This window comes from Coregonus clupeaformis, chromosome 4 (assembly GCF_020615455.1).
Source record: "Coregonus clupeaformis isolate EN_2021a chromosome 4, ASM2061545v1, whole genome shotgun sequence".
In the NCBI taxonomy this organism is placed as follows: Eukaryota; Metazoa; Chordata; class Actinopteri; order Salmoniformes; family Salmonidae; genus Coregonus; species Coregonus clupeaformis.
Window position 1 is genome coordinate 22,627,550 of NC_059195.1, and position 27,952 is coordinate 22,655,501.

The 27,952-nt window shown below is 44.3% G+C and overlaps 1 protein-coding gene and 1 non-coding gene across 8 annotated transcripts; both read left to right on the forward strand.

Moving 5' to 3' along the window:
• Positions 1 to 144: 144 nt before the first annotated feature.
• Positions 145 to 27,947, forward strand: ddx3xa (DEAD-box helicase 3 X-linked a). Of its 7 annotated transcripts, none has more exons than XM_041868232.2 (20): positions 145 to 454; positions 4,037 to 4,085; positions 4,468 to 4,515; positions 10,276 to 10,335; positions 14,309 to 14,488; positions 15,011 to 15,140; positions 15,247 to 15,354; positions 15,594 to 15,693; positions 15,839 to 15,974; positions 16,226 to 16,320; positions 16,484 to 16,582; positions 17,082 to 17,242; positions 17,429 to 17,573; positions 18,574 to 18,718; positions 19,540 to 19,587; positions 23,275 to 23,456; positions 23,642 to 23,759; positions 24,321 to 24,477; positions 24,609 to 24,745; positions 24,908 to 27,947. In XM_041868232.2, the coding sequence occupies exons 1-20, from the start codon at positions 410 to 412 to the stop codon at positions 25,003 to 25,005; spliced, it is 2,241 nt and encodes a 746-aa protein (XP_041724166.2). In that variant the 5' UTR covers positions 145 to 409; the 3' UTR covers positions 25,006 to 27,947. The 7 variants fall into 7 exon arrangements, with proteins under 7 accessions (XP_041724166.2, XP_041724191.2, XP_041724174.2 ...); XM_041868257.2 differs by having other exon boundaries at positions 14,309 to 14,419; XM_041868240.2 differs by lacking the exon at positions 19,540 to 19,587.
• Positions 16,771 to 16,900, forward strand: LOC121556488. The gene has a single exon (XR_005998179.1). It is a non-coding gene; the product is annotated as a small nucleolar RNA SNORA57 (small nucleolar RNA).
• Positions 27,948 to 27,952: the final 5 nt, after the last annotated feature.

A 27,952-nucleotide genomic window follows, 5' to 3' on the forward strand; every position in this document is an offset into this window, starting at 1 on the left:
CTATATTATTTACTTTACTATCATACACACTTCACCTGAGAAAAAATAAGGTAGATTAATATTTCCGCGCGGAAATTTACAAAAATGTGAACATCGCGATGTCTGTCATGAAATAGTGATATCTCGCGGTACCTGTGCGCGTAATTTAGCTTCATTTCACCACGGAGAAGCCAGTGGAAGGTTTCGGTTACAGCTCGAGTGGATACTTTTATTTGCAACCACGTAAAAACTGACAGAAAGGAACATTTATTTACACAATACATTTGTTTTATTGCCTGAAAGGACATACAGTTAGCTACATATTACGGACTGGAATCTAGGACTAATTCTGTGATCTACAAAGAAACTAGCTAGCGTGCTAACAAAGAAAATCCTTTCTCTTGATATATAATCTCTATAATCTTTAGTTATGAGTCATGTGGTCGTCGATCATCCACATGGTCTAGATCAGCAGGTGAGTGTTTACCTCGTTTATTTAATACAATTATAACTTTGCAAATATGGAGTTAGGACAACTAAAATAACGTTCCGTCAGCTAGCGACGCTTATGCTAAGCTAGCAAACTAAAGTGGTTCGTAGCCAAGCTAATGTTAGTTAACTGCGTGGATGTGGCTGGTAAAATGGTGGTTGGTGTGTCGCCGGTAAAATTAGCTGTATGGTGATATTCAGCTTTGATAAGACTTGGTAGTTAGTAAATGTATTTGTCTCAACGATAGTGAACACTTGCTATCAATAACTGCATAGTAAGTTAGCTAGCTGACAGTCATAAAAATACATATTTTAATGTTTAATATATGTAACTAGCCAGGCAATGTGGCTACACGTAACAGGCCGGTGTCGTTGCGTAGTTGATCTCACGGCAATCTTATTCAGGCTTGGTTAGGCCTTAGCTAACGTTGGCTATCTAGCTACAGAACCAATACTTGTTAGCCTACAAAATAGTTAACTACCTAGCTTGCAATTCATATTCAGCTCACTTTAGTTTGCTAGTTTACGTTAGCTAGCTAGCTGGTTAGATTGATAAAATTTTTCCGGCCGATAAAAGTAACTGTCGAGTCTTGAAACGTGGCGCAGGAAATAACAATCGCTCTAGTACTGTAGGTGAAGAGTAGTGACCTACTCCAGACTGCGTTTACAAAGCCAATCTATCATTGGCTAGCTGGTGAGTTAATGTCGGGTTTTAGTTATGTAAAACATAACTAGTTAACTTTCTTTTAATAACTTATAATATGCGGTTGTTGGTCTAGATAACGTTACTACGCCGGTATAATCGTGTTTGGATATAGACAGCAGAATAAGTCTTGGATAAGTGGCACGTGATTCACTAGGGCCCTACGATTCGAACACACCAACTGCGTCACCGACTTTTGTTGCACACATATCTAGATGATGCTGCATACTATTTTGCGCAATTACGCAGTCGGTTCAAAGCGTTACGCCTCGATCGCGTCATAGCGCAAAATAGTATGCAGCATCATCTAGATATGTGTGCAACAAAGTAAACGCAGACATGCACAGAACCGGTCAGGGGGTACCCCTCGATCACACCGACATTGCGTTTTGGTACACCATAATTACATTACGTTGCAGAGGCAGTTGCAATGCGTTCTGTGTGGTGCGTAAGTTGGATTTATAGAACATATGCATCTAACTGTATGCGTTAACGGCTAGACATAAATGGTAGCAGAAGGTGAATGTTTTGCAGATGATGCTGCATACCATTTTGCGAAAATACACTAAGTCTTGATCACACAAATAGGGTCATTGTGCAACTGCCTCTGCTACACAATGCTGCAAGTCAAATGCAGCATTCCATTAGAAATGAATGTACTTCTGGTGTACCAAAATGCAATGACAGTCGGTGTGTTCAAAGCGATAGTGTCATGTGTGCATGTGTTGATTTTGTCTATCCCCACCAGACACATTCATGACAAGCAGGTTAAAATACCAAAACCAACTGTGAACCAACAATATTAATTTGGGACAGGTCAAAATGCACATGAAACATTTATGGAAATTTAGCTATTTTGTCCTGGAAAATAAACATTGGGTTGTTATTTTACTTGGAATGCACATGGTCCTTTTTTAGCTGGATCTTTGTAGAATTTTGACCCATGTTGGGTCATACAAAATCATGTGTTCTCTACTCTGACAATTAATCCACAGATAAAAAGGGGAAACCTAGTTCGTTTTTCTCCTTGTTCATTCTTCTGTGGACTTTATATGGCGGTTGGAACTAACTTTAAGGTGCATTACTGCCACCAACTGGACTGTACCTAGTTCATCTTTCAATCACTCATGTTATGCTCCTAAAAAGCAATGAGGAAATGGGAGAGGCGGGACTTGCAGTGCCTCAAGCATCTAAAATAGAACCAATTTCTATTTTAGCACTTGGCTACGCAGATGCTCACGAGCAGTTTGGATGACATTATTGACTAATGTGTATGTGTACATTTATTTTGCAGCGCACGCAAAGTGGGCAGTCTGGTCGGCATGTAACAGGCTGACCAAACCTGTTGTGTGCGTCTGTGTAGGTAGGTGCTAAAATATAACTTGCTAATGCATGTAGTTGGTTGCCAACCACCAATAAAATCCACAGAAGAAGAAAGATGAACGAGGAGTAGGGCTGACCCCAATTAGTCTATTTTTTTGGTCGTTAGGCTGTTGGTCGACAGGTTGTTTTAGTCGAGCAGTAACAAATGTATACAGTATCAGTCAAAAGTTTGGACACCTACTCATTCAAGGTTTTTTTTTTTTTTTTTTTTTACTATTTTCTACATTGTAGAATAATAGTGAAGACATCAAAACTATGATATAACACGTATGGAGTCATGTAGTAACCAACAAAGTGTTAAACAAATCTAAATATATTTGATATTCTTCAAAGTAGCCACCCTTTGCATTGATGACAGCTTTGCACACTCTTGGCATTCTCTCAATTTATGCTTGATCTGAAAATGTTTATCTCCCAGGACAAATTAGCTAGCAACAGCAAGCTAGCTAAATGTCCATGCGTGTTTCATGTTCTTTTTTTTTTTTTTTACCTGTCCCCAAACTAATATAGTTGGTTTTGGTATTTTAACCTGCGTGTCATGAAGGTGTCTGGTGGGGACCGACATCAATCTACACACAATACCCCATAGTGACAAAGCGAAAACAGGTTTTTTGAAATTTTTGCAAATTCATAAAAAAAATACACAACATACCTTATTTACATAGGTATTCAGACTCTTTGCTATGAGACACGAAATTGAGCTCAGGTGCATCCTGTTTCCATTGATCATCCTTGAGATTTTTCTATAACTTGATTGGAGTCCACCTGTGGTAAATTCAATTGATTGGACATGTTTTGGAAAGGCACATACATGTCTATATAAGGGCCCACAGTTGACAGTGCATGTCAGAGCATAAACCAAGCCATGAGGTTGAAGGAATTGTCCGTAGAGCTCCGAGACAGGATTGTGTTGAGGCACAGATCTGGGAAAGGGTATAAAAAAGTCTGCCGCATTGAAGGTCCCCAAGAACACAGTGGCCTCTATCATTCTTAAATGGAAGAAGTTTGGAACCACCAATACTCTTCCTTGAGCTGGCCGCCCAGCCAAACCGAGCAATCAGGGGAGAAGGGCCTTGGTCAGGGAGGTGACCAAGAACCCAATGGGCACTCTGACAGAGCTCCAGAGGTCCTCTGTGGAGATGGGATAACCTTCCAGAAGGAAAACCATCTCTGCAGCACTCCACCAATCAGGCCTTTATGGTAGAGTGGCCAGACGGAAGCCACTCCTCAGTAAAAGCCACATGACAGCCTGCTTGGAGTTTGCCAAAAGGCACCTAAAGGAATCAGACCATGAGAAACAAGATGCTCTGGTCTGATGAAACCAAGATTGAAGTATTTGTCCTGAATGCCAAGCGTCAGACTTTTTTTTGGGGCACTTCGCTCCATCAGATTTGGAAGTATTAATTCACCCCTTGGTTGTAATTGACCATGCTTGTGGTAAAATCACACGATGCACTCAACAGTATTTTTATGTGTTTTCAGCTTGCTGGTCTAGACTTGAACTCTGACGGACAGAGAGGAGGCACCGGCAGTAAGTATTCACATAAACATAATTTTATCTCAAATGTTATAAGCACAGATGTTCATAGCAGAATGATCTCTTAGATACTGTAATTATTTACTAATAGCATACAAGGTGCCATAATACATTTGTTTAGTAATTTGGCAAATCCTCTTTCCCAGAGCAATTTTAACAATTTGCTAGGGGGTTAACATGTAGAGGTGGCTTGTTGTGACTATTTGTCAGAGAAGTTCATATTTATTTTTCTAACTAGGTGACTTTTTTCAAATTTTCCAGCACAAGAATTAACATTCAGTGTAGCTCATTGTGGCGATTTTCATTGATGACTTTACCATACAATTTGTTTCTCAACGTGAAAACGGATAGTCCTAACATTTTCCACTGTTCCTAGGGCGTTACATTCCACCTCACTTGAGGAACAAAGAGGTTTCCAAAAACGGTAAGTGTTGTCTTTGACACCCAGTAAATCACATACAAGACATCAGCGCTCACTTGTATTACCAGAGTTATTGGTTACAGTACAGACTCACACTGGGCGAGATCTTCTGACGATTGTTACCATGTCCCAATTCTATAGGCCTACCCTTGTGCACTTGGTCACTTCCCTTAATGGATTTAAAAGGAAAAGTGGAAACTACCTTATACCATTCCATTCATTTTAAATGGGTGGGGAGGGGTGTACAAGTGCAGAATTGGGATTCAGGGTTGTCTAAAAAAATCTCCCATGTTCTCCATTTTAATATTCAATGCAGTTAAAAAGCAAGGTCTTTGCTAAAACAATATTTCTGTTTGTCATAGAAAGAAGCCAGCTACATTTCCCGTTTTTTAAGTTAATCTTGCGTTTGACCAGAGAAAAGTAGGCTACACAACTAAAATAAATGTAGCTACACATCCAGTCAGAGCGCTGTCTGCTGATAGAATGAGAGTGGAGAAGTGCAACTGAAGCACAGAATTAGTCTGATACTGAGCAGAAATTTTATACTAGTTGTCTTGTCTGTTTTTATAAATGTGTAGTAAGCATAAAACACAATTTTATTTAAATTATTGGCAAAATAAGGTAGGCCACTTGATTTCAACATTTGAACAAATTGGACAGGCTAGCATGCTGTTCAAACAGTTGGAGATGGACAGAAGTGTGTTCATAACACATAACTGTTCTACCTCGTTATCTAGCAAGTCGATCCAAGTTAGCTGAACTTGAAATATAAAGATTAGCTGGTTACTCACTAGCATGTGGGCTTGTGCTTGAGACCTGTTATTTTCTATAATGCCTGCTACAAGAAGTTAGTCATTATAGTGAATGTGCAGTATGCCTGGTTCTGGTTAAATTTGTAACAAAGTGCATTTTCATAGACTTGAAAGTCAGATCAGTGATTATTGCAAAAAAGCATGTATTTATTAGTGGGTCTTATGGTTGTGGAGGGCTTATACATGTATTTAGCCGTGGTATAATTTCATAAGCCTTGAATTCGTTAGATTATTGCGGACTGTCAAATTTAGTATATAGTGTAACCTGGTGCCGATGAAGATGGCGGCCTCGCGACTAGCTCTTAGGAAACTTAACGTTATTTTGTTTTATGTATTCTTTACATTATTAGCTCAGTGTTTTGTATCATTACATACAACCGTGAAAAACTACTGGATATCAGAGCGGCGGTAACTCACCAGCATTACGACCCGGAATATGACTTTCCCGAAGCAGATCCTTTGTTTGCTCTCCCCAGGACAATTGAACTGATTCCAGCGGCTGACCCAAAACATTGTCGGCGTAGGAGAGGCACTCGGAGCAGCCTGCTGGTTCGACTTAGGAGGCGCGCACACCACCCACCGCTTCCAAGTATACTACTCGCTAATGTTCAGTCTTTGGATAACAAAGTCGACGAGCTCAGGGCAAGGATTTCTTTCTAGAGACATCAGGGCCTGTAACATACTTTGTTTCACGGAAACATGGGTCTCTGGGGATATTCTGCCGAAATCGGTCCAGCCAGATGGGTTCTCAGTTCATCGCGCAGACAGAAATAAATATCTCTCCGGGAAGCAGAAGGGCAGAGGTGTGTGTTTCATGATTAACGACTCATGGTGTAATTGTAGGAACATACAGGAACTCAAGTCCTCCCTTCCTATAGGCAGAAACTCAAACAGGAAGTACCTGTGCTAAGGACTATTCAACGCTGGTGTGACCAGTCGGAATCCACGCTTCAAGATTGTTTTGATCACACGGACTGGGATATGTTCTGGGTAGCTTGCGAAAATAATTTTGACGAATACACTGAAACAGTGACTGAGTTTATCAGGAAGTGTATAGGAGATGTTGTGCCCACTGTGACTATTAAAACCTACCCTAACCAGAAACCGTGGATAGATGGCAGCAGTCGCGCAAAACTGAAAGGGCGAACCACCGCATTAACCATGGCAATGTGACTGGGAATATGGCAGAATACAAACAGTGTAGCTACTCACTCCGCAAGGCAATTAAACTGGCAAAACATCAGTATAGAGACAAAGTGGAGTCGCAATTCAACGGCTCAGACACGAGACGTATGTGGCAGGGTCTACAGACAATCACGGACTACAAAAGGAAAACCAGCCACGTCACCGACGTCTCGCTTCTGGACAAGCTAAACACCTTCGCCCGCTTTGAGGATAACACAGTACCACCGACGCAGCCCACTACTGTGGGCTCTCCTTCTCCGTGGCCGACGAGAGTAAGACGTTTAAGTATGTTAACCCCCGCAAGGCTGCCGGCCCAGACGGAATCCCTAGCCGCATCCTCAGAGCATGCGCAGACCAGCTGGCTGGTGTTTTTACAGACATATTCAATCTCTCCCTATCCCAGTCTGCTGTCCCCACATGCTTCAAGATGGCCACCATTGTTCCTGTACCCAAGAAAGCAAAGGTAACTGAACTAAATGACAATCGCCCCGTAGCACTCAGCTCTGTCATCATGAAGTGCTTTGAGAGACTAGTCAAGTCATATCACCTCTACCTTACCTGTCACCCTAGACCCACTTCAATAGATCCACAGACGATGCAATCGCCATCACACTGCACACTTTCCTATCCCATCTGGACAAGAGGAATACCTATGTAAGAATGTTGTTAATTGACTATAGCTCAGCATTCAACACATAGTAAAGCTCGAGGCCCTGGGTCTGAACCCCGCCCTATACAACTGGGTCCTGGACTTCCTGACGGGCCACCCCCAGGTGGTGAAGGTAGGAAACAACACCTCCACTACGCTGATCCTCAACACAGGAGCCCCACAAGGGTGCGTGCTCAGCCCCCTCCTGTACTCCCTGTTCACCCATGACTGCGTGGCCACGCACGCTTCCAACTTAATCATCAAGTTGGCAGACGACAACGGTAGTAGGCCTGATTACCAACAACGATGAGACAGCCCACAGGGAGGAGGTGAGGGCCCTGGCGGAGTGGTACCAGGAAAATAACATCTCCCTCAACGTCATCAAATCGAAGGAGCTGATCGTGGACTTCAGGAGACAGCAGAGGGAGCATGCCCCTATCCACACCGACGGGACCGCAGTGGAGAAGGTGGAAAGCTTCAAGTTCCTTGGTGTACACTTTCCTGACAAACTGAAATGGTCCACCCACGCAGACAGTGTGGTGAAGAAGGCGCAACAGAGCCTCTTCAACCTCAGGAGGCTGAAGAAATTTGGCTTGGTACCTAAAACCCTCACAAACTTTTACAGATGCACAATTGAGAGCATCCTGTCGGGCTGTATCACCACCTGGTACGGCAACTGCACCGCCCGCAACCGCAGGGCTCTCCAGAGGGTGGTGCGGTCTGCTGAACGCATTAAAGGGGGCAAACTACCCGCCCTCCAGGACACCTACAGCACCCGATGTCACAGGAAGGCCAAAAAGATCAAGGACATCAACCACCCAAGCCACTGCCTGTTCACCCAGAAGGTGAGGTCAGTACAGGTGCATCAAAGCTGGGACAGAGAGAATGAAAAACAGCTTCTATCTCAAGGCCATCAGACTGTTAAATAGCCATCACTAGCACATTAGAGGCTGCTGCTGCCTATTGAACACTAGTCACTTTAATAATGTTTACATATCTTGCATTACTCATCTCATATGTATATACTGTATTCTAGAATATTCTACTGTATCTTAGTCCATGCCGCTCTGCCATTGCTTGTCCATATGTATATATTCTTAATTCCATTCTTTACTTAGATGTTTGTGTATTGGGTATATGTTGTGAAATTGTTAGATATTACTTGTTAGATATTACTGCACTGTCGTAGCAATGACGTGCAACCTGATTTTTGTGTCTTTCTTGACTAACAACTCTTGGCGCACAGGCGTGGAAATAATCAAAAAATTATGTTCACATGACCTGGAATACTTAACGCTGGACTATTGCTGCTCTTCCATTCAGGGACCTTATCGCTCATTGTCATTCACGACCCCACTTCAGCAATCAGATCACACGTCAGTCCTTCTACCTACTGTTTATAAAAATAAACTGAACAGCACACATGCTACAATTAGGAGTGTCGATCCAGTGAGTTGCAACTGGAAATGTGCCTTATGCATTCAAATGGGGATATAAGGACTTCTACAAGAAATTCCGGTATCCTAGAACAGCGTTTCCCAACCTTTTCCTTCCCGAGAACCACAAGCTCACAGTCAAAAGCTCAAATAATTATTTTCCTCAAAATATCGCTGGGAACTGCTGACCTAGAGAAAGTTATTGAGGTTGCTAAAAGACAGGTGCTCTGTAGCTCAATTGGTAGAGCATGGCGCTTGTAACGCCAGGGTAGTGGGTTCGATCCCCGGGACCACCCATACGTAAAAATGTATGCACACATGACTAAGTCGCTTTGGATAAAAGCGTCTGCTAAATGGCATATTATTATATGTTACAGGGCATTTGACTGGTGCACATCTACCAACACTGACTCCTCACTCCCAGATGAGCTGAACTACAGTGAAAGCTTCCAGCAGCTTAATTCTAATTTGCTCAATTGTCAATCAAAAGACAATGTTTTGTTGTCCAACCTTGTGATTGGGGGGTGTTGCACTTGGTTCATACAGCCGAGGTTACATGAGTCAACTCCTGTAGCCGCTAAACGCGGTTGTAATAAAAAAAGAGCGGTTTCTGTTTTCTTCCTACAAATGTGGAGCTAACGGTTTAAGCTACAAAATATTATGACCCCATCACTGAAAGATGAGGCTCTCAGGAACACGTCTTCTGTTTCCCTCAGAATCCCTTAGAACAGAGTGGATAGGACTGGTGGAAAATAACATCAATGATCTTTTCTACACAGAAGATCATACACAATTGCCTGTTTTCCTGAACTTCCCAATACCTTTCTGATGCATTTCAAACCATAATTCCTTCAGATTTAAATATTATTACAAATCAGTTAAACAATTTGACTGTCCTAGCTCCAATAAAATAAAAAATAAAGTAAACTTTTTTTTTTTTTTTTATACATGGTGGGGTCATGATAAATGGGTCACATGTCAAAGAAGTCTGAACCCTTGAGATGCATACACCAAAAATTGCAGAGGATACTATACACAAGTCCTAAGACTTTCAATTGTGGCGACTAGTTTAAAAAAAAAAAAAAAAGTTTGAACTTCAAATGATCAGCGACATATCACATGCCCGCAATATAACCAATTGGAGGATGGACGGTCTTGATGGCTAGCATTGTCATTGTGCTTTATATAGACAACCAACAAGCTCTTTTTGTATGCCCATGAGAAGACCCATGAGAGGAGATCTCGACGATACTTTGCTTCAAAGTAGTTCTTACAATCAATTCTGACAAGGCGGGTAACTAGACCGGTCCCAAAAAAATACTTGTAGTTAATGCAAAAGATAAATCATAGACCTTCTCTCTGCCATTTCTGAATTACCTGCACACCAGGATTGTTGGATTTGGAAATATGCCAGTTTTGTGATAATTGCTTGCTGCCCACTGGGTCCAACAGATCACAATATTCTTAAGGGAAAGACAAGTCTGTGTTCTAAGAAAATATCCTCATGCTAAATAGGCTAGCACTGACTTTCCTCTGAGAAGTTGTGGAAAATCTTAAATGTCAGAGCCAGAGTATATCCCAATGGAACAGCTTGTTAATCATGTTATAGAGTTTGTCTTGGGTTAGCGTAATCTCACACTTTTGTGACATTATTATTTTCTTTTTTTTAATTCCACAACAGAAAATGCTTATTCCTCTGGTAGACAGTACGGTTATTCAGTGCCACCTCCAGTGAACTTCTGTAAGTCCCTTCCGTCGCCTTTTGTGCTGAGGGCACCCTGCATTTCTAGTTGCATGAAATGGCCTTTTACACACCAGAAACACCAATGTGGGGTGTTCCAGGTGCACAGATTCCACAAACCTAAGCTGAATCTGTGTATATGGAACCCAATGTGAAGAGGCCTAGACTTTTGAAAAACAATGCGACACCCAGCTTCAAACATAAGTAATGTGCGTTTCTCTGCTGGTTTTGCTGAGATGCTGCTTAAAAATTATATTTGAGACAGAACAGGATATGATACCAGCAGCTGCCATCTAGGCCAATGCGTTAGATTTGTCTGTTTTAGCTGACATTGCAGCACATCTAATTTCTACGCTACTTTCAATGATGAGCTAGCTGTATTGGGCAATTTACATTTTTAATCTTGTTTTGGAATGCACCGAATGTGCAATCTTGCACATATTCTAACCCACAGTATGTTCTGTACTGTAACTCGAAAGCCTTTACAATATGTAGTGTCCCTAATAGTTTCTCCTAAGCAGTACCCTCAACGTCACCAAAGACACAAAATTAATACACCTGGATGGGATGACTGTATGACCGGTAACTATTAGTGTCATGTCAACCTACTCGTATTGCATCAGCCAACTTATGGAAGGAGAATCTGTTTTTATAGACTCCTTCCCCTGTACCTCTGCTTAGGTTATCCAAGACTGGCCTCTCAGGAGCTAGTCTTTTACCACTTCAACAGTGGGGTCTGGTCAGACAGAAATGGTATACCTATGTACCTGCATGACATGTAGGCTATTCCCCATAGAAAACATCACACCCAATTCCCACTACTGGAAATAGGGTATCACTTGAGAATATGCAGGCATAGACTGGTGTCAAAGCTGTGTGTTCTAGTATGCAGTAGCTTGCTTCTGGTGCATGTTTGTTTTTGAAATTGATATTTCTTGTGAGATTCTGCCCTGTGTCGCAAGTATGGCTGTATTACTAATGCCAATGGGAGCTGCGGTATGCTCAATGCTAACATCCTTATGTTGTGTATCTGCAGTAGGAATACAGCTGTATCAAAACTAACCTTTTGGTATGTAGTATTTACTGCCTTCAGAACATTCTAGGAGTGTACAAATTGAATGGAATCAAAGCAGGGACTCCCGTATGAAGGAAATGTAGCATATTTGAGCTTAAATAGCTAGAAGCCATTACTTGGAATCCTTCCAATAGGCACTGTAATTGCCCAAGGAAACACCTGCGTAACTTGGTGGGGTCTGAAATTGTGCAGCTTAGATGTAAAGGCTTAGCTTGTCTTTGGCATTATGCCTTGCATAGTGATGTCAGAGCTTGCAGTGTGCTGCTGTAGATGGTGACTGATCTGAATCCTGATTGGTTATGAATTGATTCCTGTATCCTTCCACCTTCATTTGGTCTGCTGTGTTAACTCTACTGTCCAGAAATAGTCCCTCTATAAAGGGTAAGCAGACGACCTGCTAATTTTACTGTCAGATTGAACATTGGCCAAGCCACTCTATACTTTCATGTAGTATATTGCTTACGGTTGGAGTCTTCAACTCAAGTAATTTCTACAGTGTTGTCTTTATTAATCTAGCTCATTCAGCCTGCATCAATTTGAGTTACACGTCATTGCATCCTTTGCGTTAATGCACAGTTTGCGTCAATAGAGGACTAGGCTACATTAACAAGTATTTCTGGACCCCTTGTCCAACTTGAAACTAGCTGACTCAGTTTCTTAGCAATGCTTCTGAATGGTAATCTTTGATCCTGCAGAATGTGGCTACTGGCTAGCGCTGTTTGCATAGTGCACAGGGATATGAACAGTGTGTGTTCGTCCACAGCACTAGGCCTGGTCTGAAGCATCAGCTGGTGTGTGTATTCACCACATTAAGTTTGCCGTGTGTGTGTGAAATCTGGCGCTGAAGGAGCCCCTGAGGACCCACAGGTGGATGTGGAAGCTGCCTCTTACTACACTGCTCAAAAAAATAAAGGGAACACTTAAACAACACAATGTAACTCCAAGTCAATCACACTTCTGTGAAATCAAACTGTCCACTTAGGAAGCAACACTGATTGATAATACAAAAATTATAGGCAATTAGCAAGACACCCCCAATAAAGGACTGGTTTTGCAGGTGGTGACCACAGACCACTTCTCAGTTCCTATGCTTCCTGGCTGATGTTTTGGTCACTTTTGAATGCTGGCGGTGCTTTCACTCTAGTGGTAGCATGAGACGGAGTCTACAACCCACACAAGTGGCTCAGGTAGTGCAGCTCATCCAGGATGGCACATCAATGCGAGCTGTGGCAAGAAGGTTTGCTGTGTCTGTCAGCTTAGTGTCCAGAGCATGGAGGTGCTACCAGGAGACAGGCCAGTAAATCAGGAGACGTGGAGGAGGCCGTAGGAGGGCAACAACCCAGCAGCAGGACTGCTACCTCCGCCTTTGCAAGGAGGAGCAGGAGGAGCACTGCCAGAGCCCTGCAAAATGAAAAGCCCTGTGCTTTTCACAGATGAAAGCAGGTTCACACTGAGCACGTGACAGAGTCTGGAGACGTCGTGGAGAACGTTCTGCTGCCTGCAACATCCTCCAGCATGACCGGTTTGGCGGTGGGTCAGTCATGGTGTGGGGTGGCATTTCTTTGGGGGGCCGCACATCCCTCCATGTGCTCGCCAGAGGTAGCCTGACTGCCATTAGGTACCGAGATGAGATCCTCAGACCCCTTGTGAGACCATATGCTGGTGCGGTTGGCCCTGGGTTCCTCCTAATGCAAGACAATGCTAGACCTCATGTGGCTGGAGTGTGTCAGCAGTTCCTGCAAGAGGAAGGCATTGATGCTATGGACTGGCCCGCCCGTTCCCCAGACCTGAATCCAATTGAGCACATCTGGGACATCATGTCTCGCTCCATCCACCAACGCCACGTTGCACCACAGACTGTCCAGGAGTTGGCGGATGCTTTAGTCCAGGTCTGGGAGGAGATCCCTCAGGAGACCATCCGCCACCTCATCAGGAGCATGCCCAGGCGTTGTAGGGAGGTCATACAGGCACGTGGAGGCCACACACACTACTGAGCCTAATTTTGACTTGTTTTAAGGACATTACATCAAAGTTGGATCAGCCTGTAGTGTGGTTTTCCACTTTAATTTTGAGGGTGACTCCAAATCCAGACCTCCATGGGTTGATACATACGATAATTTTTGTGTGATTTTGTAGTCAGCACATTCAACTATGTAAAGAAAAAAGTATTTAATAAGATTATTTCATTCAGATCTAGGATGTGTTATTTAAGTGTTCCCTTAATTTTTTTGAGCAGTGTACATATTTAGGATAATCTCTCCCTAGGCTACCTTTTATCTAAAGCTTTACCACCTTGAAGTGAAAGAACCCCTATGGGTTTGGGCTGTTTGTCACTTCTGGCAGTGGTGAAACCCTAAACGGTCCTCTGACCAGCCCTCCTCAGCCTCCTCCCAAGCCCACACTGATAATGGTGTTGCCACCGATGGGAAAGATGAGACAGCCAGCATGCAGAGCTGGGCAGATCGCTGTGGTAAATGTCCCCACCTCAGACAGGGGCCTGACCTTGTATTTGGGAAAATATGGAAAATGGGTTATTGTAGGATTCTTTTGAAGTGTAGGTACTCTGCATTTTGCAGAGATGTTCACTGTTGTGAACTCATACCGCCAAGTTCAGTAAGTTGGCCTCCCTTTTTTCAAGGTTGAATCTCTAAAATTGAGTTTTCTAAGTCCTTTGACCAATAGTCACTAGCTTTGCCAAATCCAATGTTTAATTTTCCATTGAAAGGAGGGTGATGGGAACTGATTTTGTAAAAATTGAAGGGAGTCTTTGTCTGTGGGCCTGGGAGTCCAATCTATCCCCTTCGTAGTCTGATAACATGACAACCCCATAGTACACTTTCTCTACCTCCGTCTCATCATCCCTCTCTTCCTTTCATTCCCCTCACCCTGTCCATGAAGACTCTCCAGGAGGATGGGACGGCGGACGCAGCAATGGCTTTGCCAATGGTTACCATGACAACAGCAATGCGGGCTTCGGGGGACGCGGCGGGCCTCCCCGAAATGACAGAGGTGGGCGTGGCAGCTTCCGCGGTAACAGCATGGGTGGCGCCTCGTTTAATCAGCCAATGCACATCGCAGGTGGGGAAACCTACTGTGCCAAATTGTATTTATCTATTCCGCAGTAATACTAGTAATTACCAATACTATTAGACTGAGACAAGTAGTAGGTATTGTATTATGCTCTAGATCTGGTCCTCTAGATCCTACTGTGCATATAGACTAATTTTTACTCGGTAATTCTAGTAATGACTACTAATAATAGACTATCTGCAGAGGCAGAATTTCCTTGAGTCACCAGCAATGGAAATAATGTACGAATAAAATACTTAATACAAATCAGACTGCTTTAGTTACAACGTATAGCTATACGTATTATTGATAAAATACACAGACAATACTGGAAAGGTACAGAAAAAAAACGTCCCTGCAGATTGTCTAACCTATACTCCAATCATTCGATCCAATCAATCAAATCCATTTACCAAAATGACTGTTTGCTTCCCAAGCAATATTGTAATGGTGGTAGACCATTCCTGCATGCGAGACGGATGAGGAATGTAGCCTCTGTTACTCGCTGAGCTATCCACTCTCCCTCGCCAGGGTTTGGTGGTGGACAAGATGGTGTAGGCTGGGGAGGTACTCCCAGACAAGACGCGGCCTATAACAGCTTTGGAGGGAGGGGCAAGTCTTCCTTCTACAGCGACCGTGGATCATCAGGGGGCAGAGGAGGGTAAGTACCACTCAGCGGAATGTATTTAGCCATACAAGTAGGTGTGTGTGTGTGTGTTTCAGACAGCTCATGATTGAAGTGTGTTGAGCAGTGTATCTGTGTGTAGTTATCAGCGTGGAGGTTATGGCGGTGGAGGCAACAACCGCTGGCAGGAAGACTCCAGGGACGATGAGGACTGGTCCAAACCCAGCCCCGCCAACGAACGACTGGAAGCGTGAGTCTCACTCTTCTCCTCTCAACTGTTACATTGGCCAAACCTGTGTGTCTAGGAGTTCTACAACTTTAAGTGTGCCGTTTATATAAGCATACTCAACCACATTGATCTTAGACTCACTCTTACAGCTGGGAGTGTGCAATAGGAGTGTTCAGCAATTTTTGATGACTTTTTAAAGAGTCCTGTTAGGTGTTGTCTAATGTGATGTCCTCTAACCCAATCTTTTTCCGCTCATCCAGAGAGCTGTTCTCAAGCGGGAACACGGGTATTAACTTTGAGAAATACGACGACATTCCTGTGGAGGCCACTGGATCCAACTGCCCGCCACACATCGATAGTGTAAGTCACTTACATCACTGGTTTTACGTCAACAATTGTCATGTAGATCAAGGGCAACACTGTATATGGAACACTTTCAAGTGACTCTTATTGACAAAAGTAAACAGAGTAGAAGTCTAACAGCGCCTGTGTTTTGGTATTTCAGTTTCATGATGTGGACATGGGTGAGATCATCATGAGCAACATTGCCCTAACCCACTACACGCGGCCCACCCCCGTCCAGAAATACGCTATCCCGGTCATCAAGTCCAAGAGGGACCTCATGGCCTGTGCTCAGACTGGTAAGAGAATGAATGAATGAAACTTTACTTTAAAGGGGTAGATGGTAGCGGAAGGGCTCGCTAGAGGATCAAATGGAATTGAGCCTGTTTTAGTGTCTTTAATTTGATTCTCTTGCATTACAAATTGAGCTAAATATACTATGAATTTAAAACATGTTTTGGGATTTTCTTTCTATCGCTTGCTATCTTTTAGACCAGCAGAAATGAATGATTATTTTATTGAGTAAATGACTGAATGTTCCTCTCCTCAGGCTCTGGTAAGACTGCAGCCTTCCTGGTGCCAGTGCTGAGCCAGATCTACACACAGGGGCCTGGAGACGCTGCGGCGGCTGGCAAGAACGGACAGGTACACTCACACACACGAGCAGACTGCAACGTTGAGTTTTCCCATCAATCTGAAACGCTGCTTTTCTGTGAACGCAATTCAATTGCCCCCCCCGACTTGCATGTGTGCTATTTATTTATTCGGTGTGCTGAGGTTGACCAACACTTGTTGCTTCCCTCCACAGGACAGCGGTAAATATGGGCGCCGTAAGCAGTATCCTCTCTCTCTGGTCCTGGCTCCCACCAGAGAACTGGCCCTGCAGATCTACGAAGAGTCCAGAAAGGTATGGGCTAAAACTGCACCCACAGACAAACCCATACACGATGGACAGAGCATGAATGATCTTGTAGTGGCACCAGTATAGTAGAGTAGCCTTGTGGTGGCTAAGGAAGATGAACTGGTTGGTGACCTGAAGGTTACTGATTCCAAACAGGTTGATGAATGATTGCCGCTAGATAAAGAAAATATCTACCTATTTTCTTGGCATGCACACTGTTTCCCTGTACTCGTGTGTTATGGAGGGACAAAATTCCCAGTGCTATGTCTTCGGTGCCAGAATGTTTCTCGTCTTCTGGTTCTATCCTCAATCACTGGTATAATGTGATATCTTATCGAAATGAATGCGCATCAAGTTACCATGAGTGTGTTCTACAGTCAGATGTTAATCTCGGTAACTTCTGTTATAGAACGATACTCCATAGACAATGAAAGGGTGATGGTTAATACTGAATTATGGCTATACTAGTGTTCTGAACTGTCCTGTGCATCTCTTATCCCTGTAGTTTGCGTACCGCTCCCGCGTGCGTCCCTGTGTGGTGTACGGAGGAGCTGACATCGGCCAGCAGATCAGAGACCTGGAGCGAGGCTGCCACCTTCTGGTGGCCACACCCGGTCGCCTGGTGGACATGATGGAGAGGGGCAAGATCGGCCTCGACTACTGCAAGTGAGTGGGGCAGACGCTAACACTAACGAATTGGCTAACGCTGAAGAGTTGGCTAAAGCTAACAAGTTAACTATTGCTAACGAGTTGGCTAGTGCTAATGATAATGAGTTGGCTAATGCTTTGTCTAACACTAACATAAGTAAGTGACCAGAGTGCTAAGTGAGCCGTTTCTGTCATCCCTGTCAGCTACCTGGTGTTGGATGAGGCTGACAGGATGTTGGACATGGGTTTTGAGCCCCAGATCAGACGCATCGTGGAGCAGGACACCATGCCCCCTAAAGGCATCCGTCAGACCATGATGTTCAGCGCTACCTTCCCCAAGGAGATCCAGGTACACACATGTACCAGTAGTAATGCAAGCTTGAGTAACACACTCTGGGGGTGTGTGTGTGTGGGTTTCTGACTGGGGGGGTGTGTGTGTGTGTTTCTGACTGGGGGTGTGTGTGTGGGTTTCTGACTGGGGGTGTGTGTGTGTGTGGGTTTCTGACTGGGGGGTGTGTGTGTGTGTGTTTCTGACTGGGGGGTGTGTGTGTGTGTTTCTGACTGGGGGGTGTGTGTGTGTGTGTGTTTCTGACTGGGGGTGTGTGTGTGTGTGTGGGTTTCTGACTGGGGGTGTGTGTGTGTGTGTGGGTTTCTGACTGGGGGGGTGTGTGTGTGTGGGTTTCTGACTGGGGGTGTGTGTGTGGGTGTCTGACTGGGGGGTGTGTGTGTGTGGGTTTCTGACTGGGGGTGTGTGTGTGTGGGTTTCTGACTGGGGGTGTGTGTGTGGGGGTTTCTGACTGGGGTTGGGGTGGGGGTGTGTGTGTTTCTGACTGGGGGGTGTGTGTGTGTGTTTCTGACTGGGGGGTGTGTGTGTGTGGGTTTCTGACTGGGGGTGTGTGTGTGTTTCTGACTGGGTTGGGGGGTGTGTGTGTGTGTTTCTGACTGGGTGGGGGTGTGTGTGTGTTTCTGACTGGGGGGTGTGTGTGTGTGTTTCTGACTGGGGGGGTGTGTGTGTGTGTTTCTGACTGGGGGGGTGTGTGTGTGTTTCTGACTGGGGGTGTGTGTGTGTGTTTCTGACTGGGGGGGTGTGTGTGTGTTTCTGACTGGGGGTGTGTGTGTGTGTTTCTGACTGGGGGGGTGTGTGCGTTTCTGACTGGGGGTGACTGGCCTCCTGTAGCTCAGTTGGTAGAGCATGGCACTTGCAACGCCAGTGTTGTGGGTTCAATTCCCATAGGAGGCCAGTATGAAAAATATATGCACTCACTTAACTGTAAGTCGCTCTGGATAAGAGCATCTGCTAAATGACTAAAATGTAAATGTAAAATGTGTGTGTTTCTGACTGGGTATAGATGCTGGCGCGTGATTTCCTGGAGGACTATATCTTCCTGGCCGTGGGCCGCGTGGGCTCCACCTCAGAGAACATCACCCAGAAGGTGGTGTGGGTGGAGGACGGCGACAAGAGGTCCTTCCTCCTGGACCTGCTCAACGCTACAGGTAAGGAACACACACACGAACCAACGAAGACAACTCTACCCCATAACCCTCAAACCCTTTACACACGTCACGTTCTCACACCAAACTCCATAATTCACACAGGTATAACGTTCAGTCCAATGATGTATATAAACCCTGGATTGCTGGTGCTATGTGTTGGTCATTGAGAGGCTTTGAAGCCACCGGCCAGCCATATTGGCACTCCCCAGTAAGAGTAGTCCTCCATAGGAATGAATGGAATTCTACAGTATTTCAATTAAATGATTCAATGACAGTTACATGTATTTTGTGTTGTAGTAATCAGAGTAACGTGTTTATATATTTTGTCTGAAAATATAATTTAAAGTGTGTAGTCATAGCACAAATGTGGCAAAAACAAATGTAGACATTAAGAAATGCATTTCTATAGCTTCCAAAATATTTTTTACAATGCTGGGGGAGTGCCAAGATGGCGGCACGGTGTCTTCAACACAGCGCCCCGTATCAGTCAACTAATGTGTATATATAAATCATTGGTTCAGTCACAGATGTATTGAAACTAATTGATGACACAACTGGTGTTTATCTAAAAGGGTACATTTGTTAGCCTTTTCCCTTGCCCCCACCCCCAGCCATCTGTTAGTCTGTTTGACAAAGTAAATTAACATCCCCATGGACACGGTTCTCCTAAACTAGTTGGCATGATGAACCTTCACCATTCTCCCCTGGGTGAAATGGAGGGTGGTTGATGGGGAAAGTGCTAGTTATTACATATTTAAGAACTGTTAAGTTACTCCACACTTCCTTTGGTTTACTTTACTGGGCGGTTTGGTTTTATTTAGTCATCCCCAGTGATGCTCCTGATGTTCAGGAGGCTGCAGTGACACCCGGTAAGTATTATTATGGTACTACAACCCTCAGTCTGACCCTCCCAAACATCACATCCCACTCCATCCTCTTCCCTCCCCTGGCTCACAGCCCTCTTTCTCCTTTCAGAATTTCTCAAAAGAGCTTTAGGGCCAGACATAATGCTTGCAGTCTCAGGGCCAATCCTACCCTTAGGTCAGGGTGGGCAACTCCAGGCCTGGAGAGCTGTGGGATGCAGGCTTTTGTTCCATCCCGACACCAAGACACTATTTTAGTCTAAATGACACCATTACAGCCCTCCAGGACCAGTGTTGGCCAACCCTGTCATTAGAACCAGCAGTAATGTTTACCATCCTCAAAGGAGGCTGTTAATTGGAGCACAGCTTTGGTGTTTTTGGATTGGTGTTACTGTCTGGGTGTTACACACACGTAGGGATATATTAAGGACACGTTGGGCTGTTGCCTTTGGAAACTGAGCTACACTGTTAGTCAACTGTCAAAAGGAGCTGCGTCTCCTATAAAAGTAGGTTTAGTCCATCTACGTTAAAGGGAAATGTCACCCTTTTTTCCCACTTGATATTCATCTCCACCATCAGCATATGTGAAAATGGTGTGTTTCTATGTTTTGTGGAAAAGATGAGTTTCCGATGACATCGGTGTTTAACCAGTTGGTTGTCATTGGAAACACTTATCTTTTTTACTACAAAACATGATGAATATGAAGTTTAACATTTTAGGAACAGCTGATTCAAATAATCAAAGCTTGATGATTAGTTGGTTATTTGAATCAGCTGTGTAGTGCTAGGGCAAAGAACAAAACATGCACCCCTTGGGGTCCCGAGGACCGAGTTTAGGAAACGGTAGACCTGCATGTTGATATCCAAGCCATGTTTGAATATTTAGAAAACACTCCTTTCTTCTGTGAGGTTAGCACTGATATTATGACTGGATAGGTGAATGTTTTTGCCATATGCTTCTAGCCTTCAACTATCCTAACATGTCAAATCAGCAATTATTCCAAGGAAGGCAGGATGCATTTTCAAGACACACAAACCTGGTCCTGGCCTCTTCATCGCTCATTGTTGCCATGCCAACCATACCCAAACTCGGCCCACCTGCCTACCTGTTACTGAATGCTGCCGCTGTAAGTCGCTCTGGATAAGAGCGTCTGCTAAATGACTAAAATTAAAAATGTAAATTTAGAAACAGGCGTAGGGTGATCAGAGAATGTCAACCATGCCCCCTATCCACCCCTCCATCCAGTTTCACCATTTAGCGTGTGCTCCGATAGCTATTAATGCAGTGTTGGTCCACTGTAGACAAAACATTAAGACTACTCATTTGCTAGAACCATTCCAAATGGCTGTGAGGACATTTTGAGTTATGGGACAGTTGGCTAATTCTGATATGAGGACATTTGGCATAACTCTGTAAACTGTGCAAAACAGTTGAACTTAATAATTTGTCAGTGAAAGCAAAGCTGCTTTTGCTCCCCTGGCTTCCATTTTTCAGTTGCCATTTGTTTCTTTTTTCCATGGTGATGAGGTCGGTCACACCACCAGTGATTTTATAGGGTGACCACGTTTAAAATACCCAAATGCGGGACAACAGGATGATTTTGCGGGACTGTAGCCTACATTAATAAAATAAAAATTACCCACGACACACACATCCGCCTTCCGCTGCACCGAACAAGCTAATTGAAGCGCCTACTCTTGTGTGGTAATGCGGAAAGAGACTGTGGCTGTTTTTTATGAAAATCTGGCACTATTTGGCCAAGGAAACATTTCTGGTTGGTCTCGGAATGTAAAACAGTTATGCTGCGTTTAGACGAGGGATGCAAAAACCGTCATACCAGTTGGCATAGCGGGACAAGAAAGTAAAAAATATGGTGACTGCAAAAGCCAGCATGATGGTATGCGTTGTTGTGGTGGTTTCAGTAAACAAACAATGCAAATCAACATCCGGTAGAAAACAATGCTACGGCTAAAGTTGAAATATTTGAACTTCGGCGGCAAGTCCCATCTACCGTGGCATTCACCGCCAGGCTCTACGGCATTTACCGTCGTGTTCTCGTTAAATACATCCGTTTTGCCGTCAACCTAAAAATAAATTGAGTGAAGTAGCAGCAAATACACTACATGGCCAAAAGTATTTGGACACCCCCTTCAAATTGGTGTATTCGGCTATTTCAGCTACACCAGGTGTATAAAATCGAGCACACAGCCATGCAATCTCCATAGACAAACATTGTCAGTAGAATGGTCCGTACTGAAGAGCTCAGTGACTTTCAACGTGGCAACTGCTCAGCCCCGAAGTGGTAGGCCATACAAGCTCACAGAACGGGACCGCCGAGTGCGTAGGGCGTAAAAATCGTCTGTCCTCACTACCGAGTTCTAAACTGCCTCTGGAAGCAACATCAGCACAATAACTGTTCGTTGGGAGCTTCATGAAATGGGTTTCCATGGCCGAGCAGCCGCACACAAGCCTAAGATCACTATGAGCAATGCCTAGCGTCGGCTGGAGTGGCGACAATGGTGAAGCTTGCCACCGTTGGACTCTGGAGCAGTGGAATCGCGTTCTCTGGAGTCCGACGGACAAATCTGGGTCTGGCAGTCCGACGGACAAATCTGGGTTTGGCGGATGCCAGGAGAACGCTACCTGCCCCAATGCATAGTGCCAACTGTGAAGTTAGGTAGAGGAGGAATAATGGTCTGGGGCTGTTTTTCATGGTTTGGGCTTGGCAACAGTTTGGGGAAGGCCCTTTCCTGTTTCAGCATGACAATGCCCCTGTGCACAAAGCGAGGTCCATACAGAAATGGTTTGTCGAGATTGGTGTGGAAGAACTTGACTGACCTGCACAGAGAGCCCTGACCTCAACCCCATTGAACACCTTTGGAACGACCCACTGCGAGCTAGGCCTAATCGCCCAACATCAGTGCCCGACCTCACTAATGGTTTTGTGGCTGAATGGAAGCAAGTCCCCGCAGCAAAATATCCAACATCTAGTGGAAAGCCTTCCCAGAAGAGTGGAGGCTGTTATAGCAGCAAAGGAGGGACCAACTCTATATTTATGCCCATGATTTTGGGGTGAGAGGTTTGACGAGCAGGTGTCCACATACTTTTGGCCATGTAGTGTATGCTGAATAAGCAAGTAATGAGAATGGAGAGCCTCAAAGTTTGACAATTACCTTTCAGTTTAATACGGCTATTTAGGCCTACTTTCTTTTGTAGCTCTTTGTTAGCATTCTTTTTGTAAGTAAACTGTCCACTCAAAGTTTAGCTGGAATTTAGCACTAAAGGATTTGACAAATGTGATTGGTTGAAGATATAACGTAGGCCTACATCCCATCTTGTGCTGCGCTGAATATCAGACCTCAACAACAATTGGAGAAGTGTTTAACATCACCAGTACCACATCCTTATGATGTATATCTTGTAACAAGTGCTGTGACTGTCAGACATTCCAACAAGTCTCTTGTAAAGGGCCAAAATGCGGGACTGTCCTGCACCATGTGGGACATGTGGTCACCCTACCAGCACCTGCTCTGTATGCGCAGCACCATTTTTATTTCCTGCTCCCATCGCCCCTCTCATTGTCTGAAGTCTTTTTCCTGCTCATAGCCTGTAAGCTAAGTACTCAACATTTTATTTTTTTATTTTCCTCTTTCGATCACACTCTCACTCCATCTCTTCCGCACTCTGTCTAGGTAAGGAGTCTCTGACGTTGGTGTTTGTGGAGACCAAGAAGGGAGCGGACGCCCTGGAGGACTTTCTGTATCGCGAGGGCTACGCCTGCACCAGTATCCACGGTGATCGCTCCCAGAGAGACCGAGAGGAGGCGCTGAACCAGTTCCGCTCTGGTCGCTGCCCCATTCTGGTGGCCACCGCAGTACGGCAACACACACACACCCTCTGTCAACAGACATAGTGATGTCATTTTCCCCTTTTCATCCTACTCGCATTAAAACGTATCAGGATTTATATTGAAGCTATTACATCCGTAACGTCGATCACCACCTGAAAGGTTTTCCCCATTGCTGGTTGCATTATATTTCCCTCTGTCTTCACCCCCAGGTGGCTGCGCGGGGTTTGGACATCTCTAACGTCAAGCACGTCATCAACTTTGACCTGCCCAGCGACATAGAGGAGTATGTCCACCGTATCGGTCGTACAGGCCGCGTGGGGAACCTGGGTGAGTGGGACTAGTGTTTGAGGGGGAAACATTGCTGCATAATTAACATGACCCAGACTAAACAGGTAAATCACCAAATTAGTCTTGGATTCACATATTGATAGTAATAGCTAGGTCACATGTGTGTCACTCACCTTGTGTATCAGGTTCTGTTGTCAATGACATTCGGTTGGTTGTATAATGAGAATGGTGTGCTCCCCTTGCATAGCTCTGCACAACGGTAGATTGTCCCGTTGTGTTGGACAGTACATTACCACACTGGTGCCAGTGAATAACGGTGTTGTGTGTGTTGGCCATGCGCCTCTGTGAGTCACTTCTGATACGACTGGGATGGTAGCTAGCCCGAACAGACTAAGCTACAAGTTGTAGAAACGAGAATAACTCCGGATAAACAGTAAAACTACACTATTATATTACATAAGATCACACACTGCATGAATTGTGTTTTTAAGAAGCCATAAGTCTTTCAAGAAGTGAAATTGCTCATTCCACCGCATGCCCTGGAGAGTTGCACTGCATGATCTGTGTGTGTAGAGTATTGAGACCTGTCTGCGTGTGTAGGTCTGGCCACATCGTTCTTCAACGACAAGAACAGCAACATCACCAAAGACCTGCTGGACATCCTGGTGGAGGCCAAGCAGGAGGTACCGTCCTGGCTGGAGAGCCTGGGTTATGAGAACCAGCACAAGGGCAACACGGGACGCGGACGCTCCAAGAGGTGCACACACACAAACTTTTTCAGGGACATTAATGGACCATCCATGATTTTAGATCTGAAAGGAGATTCTCAAGAAAGGAGAATAGCTACATGTTCTGTGTGTATAAACTTTTGTTCTCTCTCTCCGCTAGATTCTCCTCTGGTGGATTCGGTGCCAGGGACTACCGTCAGACACCCGGCGGCGGCGGCGGCTTCGGCGGTGGTGGTGGGCGCGGTGGCCCACGCACTGGGGGTTACGGAGGAGGAAGCCGTGGCGGATTTGGTGGAGGTAAGCGCTAGGCCCTGTTCAGAACCGTTTGAAGTGCCTTTCCAAATGTCCTCTTAGTTTTTATCCATGATAATTTGGAATTCATGTTTTTATAGCTGTATGTGAATTACTGAATGAATCTATCATAAGAATCTACTGACCCTCGACCTCTGTCCTTCCCAGGTGGCTTTGGAGGCGGGAACTCCTATGGCGGCAACGACGCCGGCTATGGTGGCAACTACAGTCACTCCGGTAGTGGAACCGACTGGTGGGGCAACTAGTCATAGAAACCCGGTTGCCACGCCAACCAAACCGATCCCTTCACAGAAACCACATGTTGACTACGCCAGACTAAAATACCCCCGCTCACTCAACCCTGTGTAGTTTCACTGACACACAGTACATTACACACATCAAGATTCTCTGCCCCTTCGCTTCTCTCACATGGAGAACGACGCAACGCGAAGATATAACCAGCGTGGTGCCAATCCACTGGAGAAGAGCAGAGATTTGCACACTTTTAAGATAAAAAGAACAGTGCGCATGTAAGGATGCTGACATGTATGGTCTGATATAGCAACTCAGACTTTTGTTGTTCAAAACAGCAACTCCTTTTTTCTTTGTATAAACAAAAATAAGAAACTAAAAGAATAACCTGAGGATCATTTGTATGTTAATGTACTGTGCCTTTTGAATTTAGACAGGACTAATTCTGTTGTCATTTCACCAAATGAATGTGGCCAAGAGCTCTAAATTGTATTTTATTTTTTTGGTGAAAAAAGAAGCATAGAAGGAAAAAAAACAAGCTTGTACTTAATCAAACCTTGGCAAACACTGGGGGCATTGTGGCTCGCTGGAGTCATGAATCCATTTGAACCTTTCAAAATTGTCGCAGGGTCATCATGTAGCCTTTTATCGAGTTCAAACCCGAGTTCAAACAGCTAACATCATTGTAGCGTCCGACCTCACTGGGCCGTACTCAGTGTGGCTAATAACTGTATTCTAATCTTAAAGGGACGAAGAGTTCGATTACTTTTTAATTTTTTCGCTCACTCTATCCTGGATAGGCTCCTCTAAGGATACGGTAGTCTTTCCAAAAGCCATTCCAGTTGTGATCTCTTAATACGGAAAGTCGTTAAAATCAGTGCTAACAAACACACACTGGGGTTTAATTCAAACAGAAACACTGAATGAATTGACTTGACAATGTTATGGCAGCTAGTAAGTTACTTCCCGCTAGCTACATTAACTGGGCAGTGTTATTTAGTTTGTTTACATTTGAAGAGCGGGCACACGCGCGTGGTATTGTAAATCTGGCAGTGTTTTTTGAGTGAAATGTTTCTTCTACAAACATGTATCAAAACAAAAAATGTCCGCCATCTTGGAAGTGAAGTTCGAAATGGCTGCACAAGGACCGGGGGGGGGGGGTGATGATAGCGTCAGGGGGGGACAGTGTGGCGCGGCTATAGCGTCAGGGGGGGACAGTGTGGCGCGGCGTTAACATTAAACAGTCTTACCGTTGACCGCCGAGCCGGTATTCTACGCATGCTAGTGTTTTGTTTTTTGGTCAAGGAGATATAAGACAAATAAACTGAGTCGCAGGCTTAACTTAATTACAAACATTTTCTCTTTTCAAGCTGTGTTGGAGGCGCATGGTTCATCTATCAGAGACAGAAGCAGTAGGAGGTCCATCACTAAGGGTTAACCAGTCAGAAAGCAAAGGCACTGGACAGCAGGACAGTTGCCGCCGGGGTTATGGGGTGAAGGTCAAGGGTTAGGGCGCACGTTATCAGTGCACCACCATTGCTTTGGTTTCCATTCCTCTTTACTGTAGCTGTGGAGGTGGCCAAAGACTGGGGACTGTTGTCCCCTTCCTTATGGTACATGCATACTGTCAACTCTGGGAGGTAGTCTGCTTTAGATGTGTATAAAGCAATGGTTCTGACCGACCAGACGAGGCTTTTCCTCTCAAATAACGCGAGCCAACGAGAGGAGGAGAGATGGGGACATTTGAGAATCTCTAAGTGCACTACGTTTCTTAAGTGTATTGTGCCTTTTGAAAACTAAAAAAATAAATGTATTCACTTTAAAAGCGGATGCACTGACAGTGAGAACTTGGATTGAAAGGTGCTACTTGATTTTCGGTGTGTAGGCCCTTGTTTGTTGTTGTGCCCATCAAGTTTTACAAAAGTTATTTTATTGCACATCTAGAGTTTTATATAAATGTCTTGAATACGTGTCCTTAAGCTTCCAAATATTGTGTGTGAGGAGATTGTGAAAAAACGCAGCTTGTTTACAAAGGGGAAGGGTTCTCAACATTTAACCAGGATTTATTTGGGACCAGGGGATTTAGCAGTTAGGGAATTTAGCCATTTGCACACAGATTTCTAGATTCTACTTTTGCTGCTAGTTTTGTGTAATTTATTAAGCATTTTTGAGAAATATTTATTTTTGTAAGCCTCAAAGTGATTCTTTGAAAGTTACAAGAAACTTGACCAAAAGACGGTAACAAAAACACTGGCACTTGAATGTTGAATGTCACCTGTATGCGTGAAAAAAATTATATATTTCGGGGTAGTGTGAGCTTTTTAATGTTTAAGACATATTGGACTCGGTCAATAATGATAATATCCACAGCCGTTTCAAGGCCTCGGGCCCTGACATCTCTAAATATTAGATGGTGAAATTGGCCTGCAAAAAGAAAAATGGAATTAATCAAACATGCCAAGGTTTGGAATTAAAGTTGTCAAAAGAGCAAAATCAAATTTTCCTAAATCTATCGGTGCAGAACTGTTCAGGATTCTCTAATTGTGTGCATTGTTTATAAGAACTCTTTATTCTAATTTGACCTGATTTATATATTTTTTTAAATCCAGTGAATGTCTGGCATATGACAATCTTTAAAAAACAAAAACGTGGTTTATTCTCTATTGTTGCATTTGCATATGGCACCTCTGGTGATTGTGTTCCCTCAGAGTATTGAGCAGGTCTCAGCTGCAGTAGTGTTTCCCACAGTAGCAGCACATTAACTACTAGCCTGACCACAGGAAGACTAGGCGACAACCACCACTTGCTCAGTACCCTGAGGAGGAAAAACCCAGAGCTCTTTAAACTTAGACTTTGCTTTCTGTACTAGCTTAGAGGCTAATGCACAGCATGGGAAAAGACTCAGCTGTGCAATTATTGTATGATTTTACCAAAATAAAGTTTGAATGCAAAAGTACCGTA